Source organism: Rana temporaria, chromosome 3, assembly GCF_905171775.1.
Source record: "Rana temporaria chromosome 3, aRanTem1.1, whole genome shotgun sequence".
Taxonomy (NCBI): domain Eukaryota; kingdom Metazoa; phylum Chordata; class Amphibia; order Anura; family Ranidae; genus Rana; species Rana temporaria.
In genome coordinates, this window is record NC_053491.1 from 430,667,511 (window position 1) to 430,682,108 (window position 14,598).

General features: G+C 41.1%; 1 protein-coding gene across 1 annotated transcript in view; it reads left to right on the plus strand.

Annotated features, from left to right (window-relative positions):
• The first annotated feature begins 5,726 nt into the window (after nucleotides 1-5,726).
• Nucleotides 5,727-14,598, plus strand: part of LOC120933234 (adhesion G protein-coupled receptor E1-like) — a 54,807-nt gene continuing 45,935 nt past the window's right edge. The window contains exon 1 of the mRNA XM_040346329.1: nucleotides 5,727-5,997. Coding sequence (XP_040202263.1) covers nucleotides 5,958-5,997 — 40 coding nt within the window. The 5' untranslated portion in view covers nucleotides 5,727-5,957. The remainder of the gene's footprint in view (nucleotides 5,998-14,598) is intronic.

The window sequence follows — 14,598 nt, forward strand, 5'->3', positions numbered from 1 at the left end:
ACCGAGATCCTCATACATAACAAGAGCCGACTCGTGAACCATTGGGGACACGGGACTCCTAACCCTGGAGAATCAGTAAGGGAGAGGAAGGAGGGACTGACGAGCTCGGCGTTCGTGGATAAGAGCCCCAGTTTTTTCACCCACATGTGAGTGCATCTCCACTGGTTTAAATCAGAAGACATTGCTATCCCTCTCTGTGACGTTATCACACCATTTGGTTTCTACTCCTTTTACTTTTTCATGTAATACACTTTATGGAGACCCGTATGTGATATTCAACAACGGACCACACCCATCAGGATCAGGCTGATTTAATCCAGCTTGCCAGATTAGAGGTGAGCTGCTGGGATCACTAGAGGTGCATATATGAGATCTTGGTTACGGCTCACTCTCTATCTTTCACCCTTTTTGGATACAAGGCCTCCTTCTTCTGAAATACTTTGACCCTTATTCTTATTTTTATTTTTATTTTTATATTTATTTTTATTTCTATTTTTATATTTTATTTTTATTGTTGTGTTTTTCAACATTTTTCACTTCACAACGTTATTGATTGGATAAAGTATTGATGAACTGCACCCCTACATGGTTGGATTTTGTTGTACCTGGACCTCTTCAGCACTGTGCCCTCGATTAATGATTATTCAACAATATTGTTTACTGGTATATTAGTGTCACTCCCCCTTTTTTGGACTTTCCCCACCCATTTTTTGTACTTGTATATGTATGTGGTTATATGCACACACACATTAATTTGTATAACACTTTACAGCGCAAATATTTCACTTGTTACAAACAACACTAGATCATTGTACGCACTGGCAGAACAAATTAACACTGCAGGAGTGATTCCCCCATCCACAGGTCAGCAGGTGATAGGGTGTGTGGGGACAGGCTGGGGAGAGATACTAGTCAGTGGCTGGGTAGGCACTGGTAGTATCAGAGCCAGATACACACAGGTTACATACGCCACTAATTCTAGTACTAGACCTCCTCTGTAACTCTAAACATGTAACCTAAAAAAATGTAAAGCATCGCTTAGGATACCAAAAAAAATTGTGCTAACTTAACTAACTAACTGTTTTTCTAATGAATGAAACATTTTTTTCCAAAAAAACATGTTTGAAAAATTGCTGCGCAAATACCGTGCTAGAGCTGCACAATTAATCGTTAAAAAAATCGTGATCTCGATTCAACCCCCCTGACAATCTTCAATGCAGAGTTTGCTTATTCTTTCATATAACAAGTGGAGAGACTTTCAGCTGTCAAAAGAAAATATCTGGGCAGTCTGCCAAGTTTTTAACAGGAAACATTGTAACTGACACTTCCTTCTTAGATCAAAGGGATACACTTCTGTGTGTAAAGAACAAATCTGGGCAGTCTGCGAAGTTTGTAAACAAAATGAAACATTGTAACTAACTAACATTGTAACTAAATTTAACCACTTAAAGTCCAACACTTGTTTCTTAAGTTAGAAAGCAATATTATTTGCTAGAAAATTACTTGGAACTGCCAAACATTATATATATTTTAGCAGAGACTCTAGGGAATACAATGGCTATTGCTGCAATATGTTATGTCACACTGCATTTTCCCACTTCAATGAATAATAAAAACCATAAAAACAAAACAGTGAAGTTAGCCCATTTTTTTATTTTTTTTGTTTTAATGTGAAAGATGATGTTACGCCGCAACAATCGTGAGAGAATCGTGATCTATCTTCTAAGCAAAAAAATTGCAATTCTCATTTTAGCCAGAATCGTGCAGCTCTGTACCCTGCAACATAAAAAGTGCAAAGACCACCATAGAGTAATTTTCTAGCAAAAAACAAATGATGATTTTTACATGTAGTAGAGAAGTGTCAGAATTGGCCTGGGTGGCAAGGGGTTAATTACCATGAGTAATATACAAATAATTATTATAAGCACTGTGATCCTATCAGTCTACTGTAGTGTGTCAGCTTGTATTTATATTGGCCGCTCTGAATGTAGCTTCTGACAGGCTGTGCAAGCAGGCCTGTATCTCCGGAACCATAAATGATAGCCGTCCCATATTTTAACCAGTTGTGGGGTAGCTCTTCCCATGCCTACCCCCAAATGTGGGGTTTCTGTGACCTCTGGTCATCGAGCTACAACCCCCCAAATTCGATCTTAAAAAAAAAAAATTCTTAAAAAAAAAAATTTTTTTTTTTTTTTTTTGGGCAAATGGGCCTATCTTGAGAAAGGGGCCTGGAGCTGCAGCTCCATCAGCCCCATTGTTAATCCGGCCCTGTTTCCTGCCAGGAAAACCGGTCGTGTGTACGGGGCTTTACGATATTTTCTCTGTTGCCAGTTGCGACACAGTGATACAACACTAAACATTTGTTTTTTATCAGTGTGAAGTGTAGTGACTTCCCTGCTGTTAGAGAGTTCTTTCTGGAATATAATACATTTTCTTTGACAATTTTTTAGTTGACTGAATCCTGTCTTCCAAAAAGTGCACAGTAAATGTCCACAAATCAACCCTATTACATATAATGATGTTTGGAGTAAGGTCAGTTTCTGCTAAATTAATAAGCTAAGACCAATTGACATGAGTGTACTTTAAGAGGAGATTGTGCGGACTTCAAACACCCAATAATGAGGTAGCAAGAATGCTTAATAGGTTTTAAGGGCAAGGACTGGGTAGCACCGTCTAGCCTTACTAGAGTGCTAGAGTAGGATGTTTTGTGTTAGTGTAGGTAAATGTTCAGCCTTGGCTGGCAGTCAAGCCAGTGTGTTTTCCGGGTCAGGGTTTAAGTGACTTAGGTAGGCTGGATGTCTCTTTAGCAGCTTCTCTGGTGACTCCCCCTGCTATCTGGAAACTTGGAGTTGATTCCAGAATCAGTTGGGAGGGGTCTAGGAGGAGCTGGCTGGAGTGTTCTGAGGGCCCTGACCAATCCACAACAGTAGGGTTGGCAGGGTCAGCCCAGCTGGGGCAGTGTGAAGTTCAGGTCGAAGATGGAGATGGAGTGTTAGCCTGTCAGGGCCCTTGAGAGTTGCTCAGACCTGGGCTCGGGTGTGGATGGGACCTTCTCTCATGACATGGCATGAGAGCAAGAAGAGGACAGCAGGAGAGCAATACTCCAGGGAGGAAAACAGTCAAGAGAACTGGTGAGTGCTACAGTCAGAGGACTTAGAGGCATGCCCGATTGAACTGGGATGGATGTAGCGTCAGTCTGGGAGGACTGTGGAGAAGAAGCCAGGAGGGCTAGTGAGAAGGACAGCTGCAGCCAGGCAGGCTGGCAGTGCCTAAAGAGGCGGTGCTGGGAGCAGTAGCCACAGGAGAGGACAGCTAGCACCAAAGATCATTATTTTTGCTGCACCACTAAATGAGCCTGTGGTCCCTGCTTGCAAAGGGCATTTGCTATGGTCTGATTACGCTCTTGTCAGACCATTCTGTCAGTATTAGCTGGTCCTGGGAGTTGTAGTTCTACAAGCAAGTCTGTGCTGGAAGAAGAAGAGGAGTGCGTATATATCGGATGTATATAGGTTGTGTCCCTAAAGCGTTTCCTACTGATCAAATGGGCATACCATAAGAACCCTTATCCCATCCAAGTTTAATCTCCTAAATAAAAACAAAACAAAAACAAAGCTACAAGGACTGCTTCTTGACTATGGAGTGAATGAAAAATGAATGTGCTTGGCTATGCAGGGTGTGAGATAACCATATTCACCAGCTGTGATAAATAAGGAGAAGGGGTCTCTTTGGTGATGTCATTGACCACATAGGCCTAGGTTCACGTAGGGCGGCGTAAGTATGGGCGGGCGTAGCGTATCGTATTTACGCTACGCCGCCGCAACTTAGAGAGGCAAGTGCTGTATTCACAAAGCACTTGCGTCCTAAGTTACGGCGGCGTAGCGTAAATGTGCCGGCGTAAGCGCGCCAAATTCAAATTGTGAAGAGGTGGGCGTGTTTTATGTAAATAAAGCATGACCTCACGTAAATGACGTTTCGAACGAACGGCGCATGCTTTTTTGTCTGTCATGTACATGGTCATCAAACCAAAACAGTCAACAAAGAGAGACATGCCCCCGAAATACATTGTCATGGCAACCTAACAGCACACTGCATCTTTGCCTATTAGCTGTCATTTCTGTCTCCTCAGTGTGTGCCGGCTCAGTTTCCCTCCTGCCACGGCTGCGGTGTCTATATTGGCAATGCAAGTACAATATATTTTGTTTGATCCTTGCTTCATTTAATAAAGGATTTACCTGTGCAATACAAATATGGATATTATAGGGACGTGTTTTTTTCAGCTATCTTGAGAAGGAAGTGTCACCAGCACGCCGGGATCTCCAAAATTGGGTCCAAAACTTTAATCACATAGTATCAAAAAATAAATGTTTGCTTTTATTTTTAATACTATGCGATTAAAGTTTTGGACCCAATTTTGGAGATCCTGGTGTGCTGGTGACACTTCCTTCTCATTATTGTAGTCGGTTCCAGCCGTTGGTCATTTCAGCACCCAATCTAATTTCTGCAGGAACATGTGCGTTGGGAGTATTGCATTGTTATTTCAGCTATCTGCCACAGCTTCTAACTGTCCTTGGAAAAACTTTCAAATGTCTCTCTAATTTGCTATACATTTGCACAAAACACAGTTTGTGTGTCTGTGACTGCATGTTAAACTAGAAAGACATTTTTTCAGCAATGAGCAGTGGATAAAAAACATGAACATTGAGCTTCTCCCACTATTTGTGATCCTGGATATGTTCAGGGCTATGCACTTACACCCACATGGATGTCACATTGGGTGCAGTGGCTGTGCATCCATGCGTCCCAATTGACAGGTACGGGGCTGCCTGCACGGCGACGCACAGAACACCTGTGCTTCTCCACATGGGTAAACATGGCCCTCCACGGGCGTACGGTTATGTATGCCTTGTGTGAACAAAGCCTAATAGCTCAAGATGCAACTTACATGCACAACTAAATGAATCAGAGGGGTGGCCCTCCCCGCTAACCCTCCCTGCCTGCTGTGCTTAAACGGAGATCCACCCTAAAGTGGAACTTCCGCTCATCGGAACCCTCCGGTGTCACATTTGACACCTTACAGGGGGAGAAGGGTGCAGATACCTGTCTAAGACAGGTATTTGCACCCACTTCTGGCCACACAGTCTTAGGGTAAACTGCGGACAGAATGTTATGTCCCCCCCCCTGTTGTGTTTTGGGAAACACTCGGCTCTCAGAACACAGCGGGGGCCAGTTAGCACGGCGCAGCGTGACTCGCGCATGTGCCATAGGGAAACGGGCAGTGAAGCCGCAATGCTTCACTTCCTGGTTCCCTCACCGAGGATGGAGGTGGGGGCAGCAGTGTGACGAGTGATTGCTCATCTTCTGCTGCCGACGTCGCTGGACTCCAGGACAGGTAAGTGTCCTAATATTAAAAGTCAGCAGCTGCAGTATTTGTAGCTGCTGGCTTTTAATATTTTTTTTACAGAGGAGCTCCGCTTTAAAGGAGGTACTATGAAATTTCAATCAGAAGGAGACAGTCTGTAAGCAAACAGCTGCTGCTCTGCTTTCTCTGGGGGAAAAAAAACACATAAAGTTCTCTAATCCCAGTGTTATGAGTTTACCCTGTAAAAATTGCTTATATATATAAAACATCAGTTAAAAAATTAAATAACACAAAATTGACCACAACTCCTTCAATTATTGCAGCATGTTTGGCAGCTTCTTAATTTGGCATAAGCAGGTTATAATCAGATAAGAAACAAAAAGAGGAACAATCCACTTCTGATAAATTTTAAATGCAGCACACTAGAATTTGAATAGGACGAGAAAACAGTTCTTTCAAAGTGAAGCCAGGGATCAAAAAAGCGAGGTTACTGATAATCTCATAGGGTTATCAGAAACAGGTGCCAATCAAGATTCTTGAGTCTACGAAGATAACCAAACCAAGATCATCCTGAAGATTACTCAACTCGAGAGGTTCAATGGATCTGACACTTTATAGTCTCCTCCTGCTGACAATTGGTAATAATGTATGTGTGTCTGTGAGTTATGTCTTGTATAAATGCTAATGCTATCTAATCTACTGTATCTAGGGGGTCTGTGTTACAATATTTTTTTATTAAGAAGAATAAAATAGAATACATAAGCAAGGTAATACAGAAATGTTGTATAAAATAACAGCAATGAATATACATTGTTTGTATCTAGGGGATCTGTCACATATGATTGTTGCTGGAGAGCACAAGGCATCCAAAAAGCAGTCTACGTTAAAAACCCTTTTTAGTTACACTTACTGTTATCATCCTTATAACGTATTATGCAGCACTGTGCAGTCACAAATAAAGGGTTGCAAACTACACGTAATATGTACAAAAACTGTAAAGAAGAGAAGCTTGGGTAGTAGTTGGATATACGATCACAAATATAGATGGGATATGTTTTGTGAATTTATTTGATAGCATAATGTTGTAACTTGAATATGATTCTCAAATAGACTGGAAATTAGTTAACAGGATGGCAGAAAGGAGCAGCAGATGAGGAGAGATAAAAAGTGGAAATGGTAGCTTTCCTCTTAAAGCGGCTGTAAACCCAAAAACACATAAACACATAAAACACATAAAAAAAAAAAAAAACCTGCAAGACCCTCGTTACTCTCCTCCGCCGCCGCCATGATACCCGGAGTGACTTCAGGGTATCTCCGCTCCGTCGCTGTGACTGGCCGGAGCGGCGATGACGTCACTTCCGTGCATGCACGCGGATCCGGCGCGATCCCCGCGCATGCGCAAGTTTCCGGCACTTTCCCATTCAAGACCCAGCATGATCAGTGCGCCTGCGTTGTTGTCTACGGCAATAGAACCATAGTGGAAATATGTCAGATGGCATGACATAAAAATAACAACGTGTAAAAGCACAACATGGGAGATAAGTTAGTCATTAGATAAGGGATGATGAGGGAGGAGATAAGATGAAAGATAATAAGTGAATGAATAATGTGGGACATAATGAGAGGATAAAAGGCATAAAATGGAGATGAGTGAATGCAAACTATTTGGCATGATGAGATGAACATACTGTACCCGGGTTTGGTTCAATGCATTTGGATCTGGAATATGACTGAAGTTCAGGTCTAAGGATGAGTCGAACACCCCCCGTTCGGTTTGCACCAGAACCTGCGAACAGACCAAAAGTTTGTGTGAACTTTAGAACCCCGTTAAAGTCTATGGAACTCGAACAATTGAAATCAAAAGTGCTAATTTTAAAGTCTAATATGCAAGTTATTGTCCTAAAAAGTGTTTGGAGACCCGGGTCCTGCCCCAGGGGACATGTATTAATGCAAATACAGGGAGGGGATAAGAGAGGAAAATTGAGTTAGATCGGAGGGGAGGGAGAGGAGAAAGGGGATGTAAAGGAGTCTAATGTTTCCTTTCTCCTTGTTTTTTTTTGTTTTTTTGGGAGTAGGGAGGGAGGGGGGTGGCAAGGAGAAAGAAGTTGGAGGTAAAGAGAGAAAAAACAATGACAATTCACAGTGAATTAAGGAATTGATTAGGAGATAAGAAAATATAAGATGACAAATACGTAGAGTGGTAAAATAAGATGGCATAAGAGTGTGAAAATTATAATGTGAATATGAAAATTGTAAAAAATAAAGAATTTATAAAAAAAAGATCCTACAAATGTCTATTCCTGGCAATTAGTTGTTTAGAATAAGACATGGTTATATCCTCCAGTCTGGAGATGGCCTTTTCCTTCTGCCTCCCAAGATGCTCTGTGTTAGGCCGCTTACACACGTTCAGTCCATCCGATGATAACGGTCCGAATGAAGCTAACCGATGAAGCTGACTGATGGTCTGATGTGCCTACACACCATCGGTTAATGAACTGATCGTGTCAGAACGCGGTGACGTAAAACACAACGACGTGGCTGAAAAAAACGAAGTTCAATGCTTCCAAGCATGCGTCGACTTGATTCGGAGCATGCGCAGGTTTTTAACCAATGCTTTTGCATACTAATGATCGGTTTTGACCTATCGGTTAGGCGTCCATCGGTTCAATTTTAAAGCAAGTTCCTATTTTTTTGACCGAAGGATAATTAACCGATGGGGCCCACACACAATCGTTTTGGACCGATGAAAACAGTCCATCAGATCATTCTCATCGGATGGACCGATCGTGTGTACGCGGCCTTAGCCATTTGCTCTGACATGATAAGGAGGTCTGCTCTCAGATCCATTAGGCCAGCAGCTTTTGATATCAGCAACAATCAAATTAATTCATTCATTCAGCTTATTGCTGTGAATTGTGCATTCATCACCTTGTAACTTAAAGGGTCACTAAAGGAATTTTTTTTTTTTAGCTAAATAGCTTCCTTTACCTTACTGCAGTCCTGGTTTAATGTCCTCATTGTTCGTTTTTGCTCTGATGTTGCTGTAATCCTTCTCTATTCTGAACAATCTGTTTCCTGATGAAAAAAGTCATGGGAGCTTTCTCTCTGTGGTCACTAATCAAGGAAGTGTAATTACTGTGTGTCTAAAACCCCTCAACACCAATCAGTTTCGTTTTCCAAACCATCACTGCCCTGTATTGGCTCTTCGTCTCTATTACAAACAATGGTCTCACTGTTAAAGGAGTTGTAAAGGAAAACATTTTTTTTTGCTGAAATGACTGTTTACATGGTATAGAGACTTAATAGTTAACTGATTCCTTTTAAAAATGATTAAAATTGATAAAAATCAATCATATAATGTACCTACAGTTTCAGTTTCGTTTTTGCATTATGTTTCATGTTTCACAGAAGCATGAAACAGAATGCAAAAACGAAACCATGTAGTGAAAGGGCCTGCCTGATTGCATACAAATGGAAACTCTTAAGGTTTTACCTCATATTAGATGGTTTTGGTAAACCTGAAGAGAAATACCTGCAGGAAAACTGATAGTGTGTATGGGGCTATAACAGCACTTTCTTTACAAGGATACTCTGCTTTTCTTGTGGTGTAATGCAGTTCAGGAAGCGCCGGCTTTTACCTTCGGCAGTGATGATTTTCCTGTTTACTAGGAAAACGTTGTCTTTTACACTGTATTTAATGTTTGCGAAGAAGGTCTCATCGCTAGCCATGTTGTTTGACGCTCCTGAGTCTATGCACCCGCCACATGGCTTGCCGCTTTGTGTTACTCTAAAGGTGCCACTCCATGATGTGTCTGCAGTTTTCTTTGTGGCTGCTTTGATTCTTTCTTTTGTGGATAGCTTAAGCTTTCGCTGCTCGACTTTCCAAATAGCACAGTCCTTTTTTAAGTGACCGGTCTTTTTACAGCGAAAACAGGCTCTGCTTTCTTTGTTTGGCTTTATGCCTTTGTACATCTTAAGAACTGTGTCATCATGGTGCGTATATTTTTCCTTCCTTCTGTCATATTCGTCAATTAATTTCCCTTTGACATATTCAAGCATTAGTTCCTGCTCGGGTTTGGTTTTTAACGCGTTAACAAGAGCAGTTTATGTCTCTGGAAGGCTGCAGAGGAGCAGGGCAACAATATGGTTAACTTTGATGTCCTTTCCGATGGCAAACAGCTGCTCTATGATCTTTAGCATAGTTTTCACATGGTCACACATTTGCTGGCCTTCTTGTAGTCTCATCTTGTACAACTTTCTTTAAAAAAAAAAAAAAACGTTTGCTGTTACTTTGGTGACAATCTATTGCTCTTGTCAAAGTATGTAAAAAAAAGAAAAGAGAATTTTTTTTTTTTTAAATAAATAGATTTATTATTATTTATTGTTTCACTAGCCAGTGTCCCTGGTCACCGCCACACCAGTTATAAGATGATGCTGTACTGCACTGGTGACAGTATGTAAAAAAAATGTGAAAACAATCTTCAAAAAACTTGCCATGCCTCTTACTAATTACCTCAGACTGTCTACTTTCCATTTGGGGGGGTATCTGTACTGTTCTGGCATTTTTGTGCCTCAAGAATTTAAATAGGCTTGATCGATTTTCAGATCTATACTATAGTTTGTAGACTCTATAACTTTCCTACAGACTAAATAATATACACTGATTTATATTATTTTTCACCATACAAATATAGCAGAATACAATTTTGAAAAAATGTATGAAGAAAAAATATTTATTTGCAAAATTTTATAACAGAAACAATTAAAACATTTTTTTTTTCAAAATGTTTTTTTATTTTTTATTATTTAGCAAAAAAAACACCCAGTGGTGATAAAATACCACAACAAGTGAGATGGTACAGAACCCCATATACGCTGGCAAAATTTGCAAATAACTCATCTAACTTGTGCTGGAGGGGCTGTGGTCAAGTGGGCAATTTAGCCCACATGCTCTGGTTTTGTGTGTCCGTCCATAGCTCCTGGGCTGCAATAACTAGATTAATTGCTGATGTTACAGGCATTCTTAACAAGCTAAAAGTTGAACAGGCTCTTTTGAGTGTAGATATGGAGATATATACGATTTTTTGCCGTACTGTAGTGATGCATATTCTTTATGCAGCTAGATTAACAATTGCTCGGAAATGGAAATCGTCCCTGGCCCCAACATTGAAGCAGGTCATAAAATTGGTTGATGAGTCCTATGCATACGAAAAAATGTTGGCCTATAAGGATGATAATTTAGCTATGTTTTTGAAACGCTGGATAATTTGGGAATTCTGTGGTAACTCTTTGTCTAGATGCTATCAATGAGTCCTCTTACAGTCTGTTTAGTAATTTGTGTTGATTGAGATTAATAGAATTGCTAAGTATTTGGAGTCTGTACTAGTTATTTTGTCCTAGGAGTATAGCATCACTGTGGGAGGTTTTGGAATTATTGAGGATGACTAATTCTTGTATGGTTTTGTTTATTGTGCTTTTATGCGGTTAAATCAAGTTTGACCATCTATGGACAACATAGGGAACTTAGGGTTATATTTACTGTTGTTCTTATTTTATAATTTAAATTTTTCTTACTTGTAATATTGCTATTGGGAGATCTGTTCTCCATCTTGTTTGTCCTTATTCTTAAACCCAATAAAAACGAATCTTTAAAAAAAAAAAAAAAATACCACAAAAAGAAAGCTCTATCTTTGTGAAAAAATGATAGAAATTTCATAAGGGTACAGTGTTGCATGACTGTGTAATAGTCATTCAAAGTGCAAAAAAACTGAAAATTGGCCTGGGCAGGAAGGTGGTAAAAGTGCCCGGTATTGAAGTCATCTGACAAGGGCCATGTCTGAAACGCGTTGTTATGATGACAGCTTTCATCATCCCTCACTAGTCACGTTCTGGTCATTGCGATCCCCAAGTGGATGATGTCACACCCGGGGGGCCAGCATCTAGACACAGGTCCCCACACCATTGGGATATTACCATCATCTTCATCTGATACAGCTGTCTCTCTGTCCCCGCAGCACCATCAGATCTCACTGGGAATTCAAGCGCTGAGTAAGCATTGCATATTGGATGTCATTTTTATAGCGATTTACCACTTTGCACTGGACATCTACTGCATATTGTGGCTGTAGTGTTGTTTTTTCACATGAACTGTTTTATCTTTACTTTTAATAACTTTGTTATATGGGCCCACACAACACTATAGCCTGTTGGTGTAACTTTTATACCCGTATGTGAAGTGCAGTATTATTACATTTGGCAAGTGGTTCTCCAAGCACTCACTTTTTGTTTATGACCTGTCTCTCCTAGGGCAGTTGGCAACAGGAGTTGTGTTCCCTGACCAATATCTTTGTAAGTCTAGGTTCACACTGGTGTGATGCAGGAACCACCACAATTCCTGTGCGGGTTCCTGCATTGAATCTGACTCGCAGGCAGCTCACACTGCTCCCTGCAAACTGCTGCGGGTGTCAATGGAAAGTTAATCACACCCCCAAATCAGTTTGCAAAATGCAGTGCAAACTGTGGAATCGGACCACGTGGGTCTGAACACGTATGCAATCCAATTCCAGTGCGGACCAAAAAAAAGTGTCCTGCACAATTTTGGTGTGAACGCGACAAACTGTATGGCTGAATTTGAATCGCACAGACATTTCATGTGATGTGCACGGCAATACAGTGCGAATCACATGCAATATCTGGGATTACACCAGTGTGAACCCAGTCTTAAAGGGGCATCCTATGCATTAAGGTGAAAAAATACCTTGCAGTGTCTGGCCCCCCTGCCCCCCCCCCCGTTTTACTTACCTGAGCCCCGAATTTCCGTGGCTCCTCGGCTCTTCATTGGATAGATTGATAGTAGCGCAGCCATTGGCTCCTACTGCTGTCAATATAATCCAATGATGCGGCTGAGTCACATGGACGCCAAGTGTATGACACAGGAGCGTGCTCGCAAAGGTAACCCCCTCGGGAGAGAGCTTACCAGAGGGGGTTATCTAATGTGGGGAGGAGTCACGAGAGCCACCGCGGGACCCCAGAAGAGGACGATCGGGGCCACTCTGTGCAAGGAAGGAATGGTACCCCACAGCAAGTTAAATGCAAGCAAAGGGCCACCATTTGGAGACCACTGTTCTATATTATAATAAGTCCTGTTGAAAGCAGTTTACGACTACCTCAGTAATATTACTTCCGCAAGTTGTCTTTAGAAGTTATTTACTGTAGCATCACGTTGGGAAACTTAACTACCAAATTAGATACCGAAATGGGGAACTATTTATACTAAAGAATTTTGAACATTGCTTCATAACGGAGATTATTTAATGTACTGCTTATTATGTAAGCAAAACAAAAAGAGATCTACGTAGAAGGATATAGTACAATGTTTGTGATATAAAAGATGGGGATTTAAGTTTTCCAGTAGCACATAATTTTGCTTATGTATATGATCCATGCAACTCTAAATCCTCTACATTGGGCCATATTAACATGCCAAAAAGAGGTGGAGAATGTGATTGTTACACTCAGATCCATGTAAAAGGATATATAGGTTGACATTTTTAGAACATCTGGGTTTGAATGAAAAAACAGTTATGCTTTGTCAATATCAGTTTATTTATACAATTTGTTCCTTAGATTGTAAGCTCCTTGGGGGCATGGCTGATGTGAATGTATATGTAGCACTACCCCCGCAGGGGCTGTTGGAAACTGGCTCCCCTATTCCTGCACAGCCAGGCAACATACATTTTCCACTTGCATCCGGACACAAGAAATCAGTTCATGGGCTTGTTTTTGTTGTTTTTATAAGGGATTACAACTTGGAAGGGGTAGAGGGTTTATGGATGCCCCACTTGACTGAAACAACAGATGGGGACAACTTCCTTCCTATGTACAGAAAAAAGATCCTGGACTGTTTTCCTTGCTGGACACAATCAGTCTTTAAGGAACAGTGGCAAAATTCCCTTGCGGACTAGGAGCTCTTAGTCCCCTTTAAAAAATAGCACAAAATGTTGCAAAACTGCATGCAAGAGTATCTCCTCTCCTCTGAAGAACTGCTCCCAGTTTCACTAACTTCAGGACCTGCCAGCCCTCCTTGCTGCTTGTCTACCAGCCCACCTGGCTGCTCTAAAGATCTCCCAGGACAAGGGATGAATGGTTAAGCACAGCGCTGTCCTCCTGAAATCTTGCAACATGTGCCAGTCTCGCTGATGTTCTCACTTTGTCCTCCTTGCTCCCTGCTGCTCTTAGGTAAGTTTTCTTCTCAAACTGGATGCAGAAAGGATTCTTCCCAGCCAGCCTGGAGGCAAAGCCCTCCATTGCCCCCTTAGACCTATGGGACCCCTACTAGGCCACCGACAGCCTCCTCAGCACTCAATCTTCCATCCGAATCCCCTGATGACATAACTCCACCATATTTAAGGGCTGACCTAGCCACCCTACCAGGACATTCTGCATGGGGATTGGCCAAGTTCCCTCAAGTATGCAGAACAGAACCTCCTGGCTTCCGCCCGCTAACTTCCAGAAGCTTCTACAAGCTATTAGATTCAGGGGGAGGTACCAGAGACCTGCATCTGTAGAGCCATCCAGCCTGACCTGCAGTAACCTGACCCAATTACAAACTCTCATAACTTACCACGATTCATGATCTTAAATTTACCTATGCTAACACTAGTAGCACACTAGAGCGTGCTACATATATTATGTGAAGCACTACATACATTTAGTGTGGGAATGATTTTATATATGTGTTGAATTTTGCATATTATAAATATCCAATTTATCCCTATGTGGAATTTGGTTCTGCTTATATCTCTGAATCTACTGATTATTTGGAAATCCATTTTTCACAGGAATTTGGCTCTACATGAGTTTATTTAAAAGGATATTGATATGGTAAGATTTAAATACTCCCTCTGATTCCCTCATCCAATATCCAAGCTAAAAAGAAAAATTAAGTATATCCTTCTATGTACTGTGTACAGTACTTGCGTCTATGCAAAACACCTAATAAGGAAAAAGTATATAGACTTGGGCCTCATCCAATAAGATACTGTACATATGTAAATTTTGGAGATTGCAGTAGTGAATACCACAGAACCCTACAATGACAGACCATAAAGGTCAAATTATAAAAATTGTTGGAGAAAAAATTGAAGCATGCAGTTTTCACAAAAAATATCTTAAAGTAGAACTATAGTCAAATTTTCTTTTTCCATTTGGATATAGCAGGCAAGGGTAAAAACCCTTGT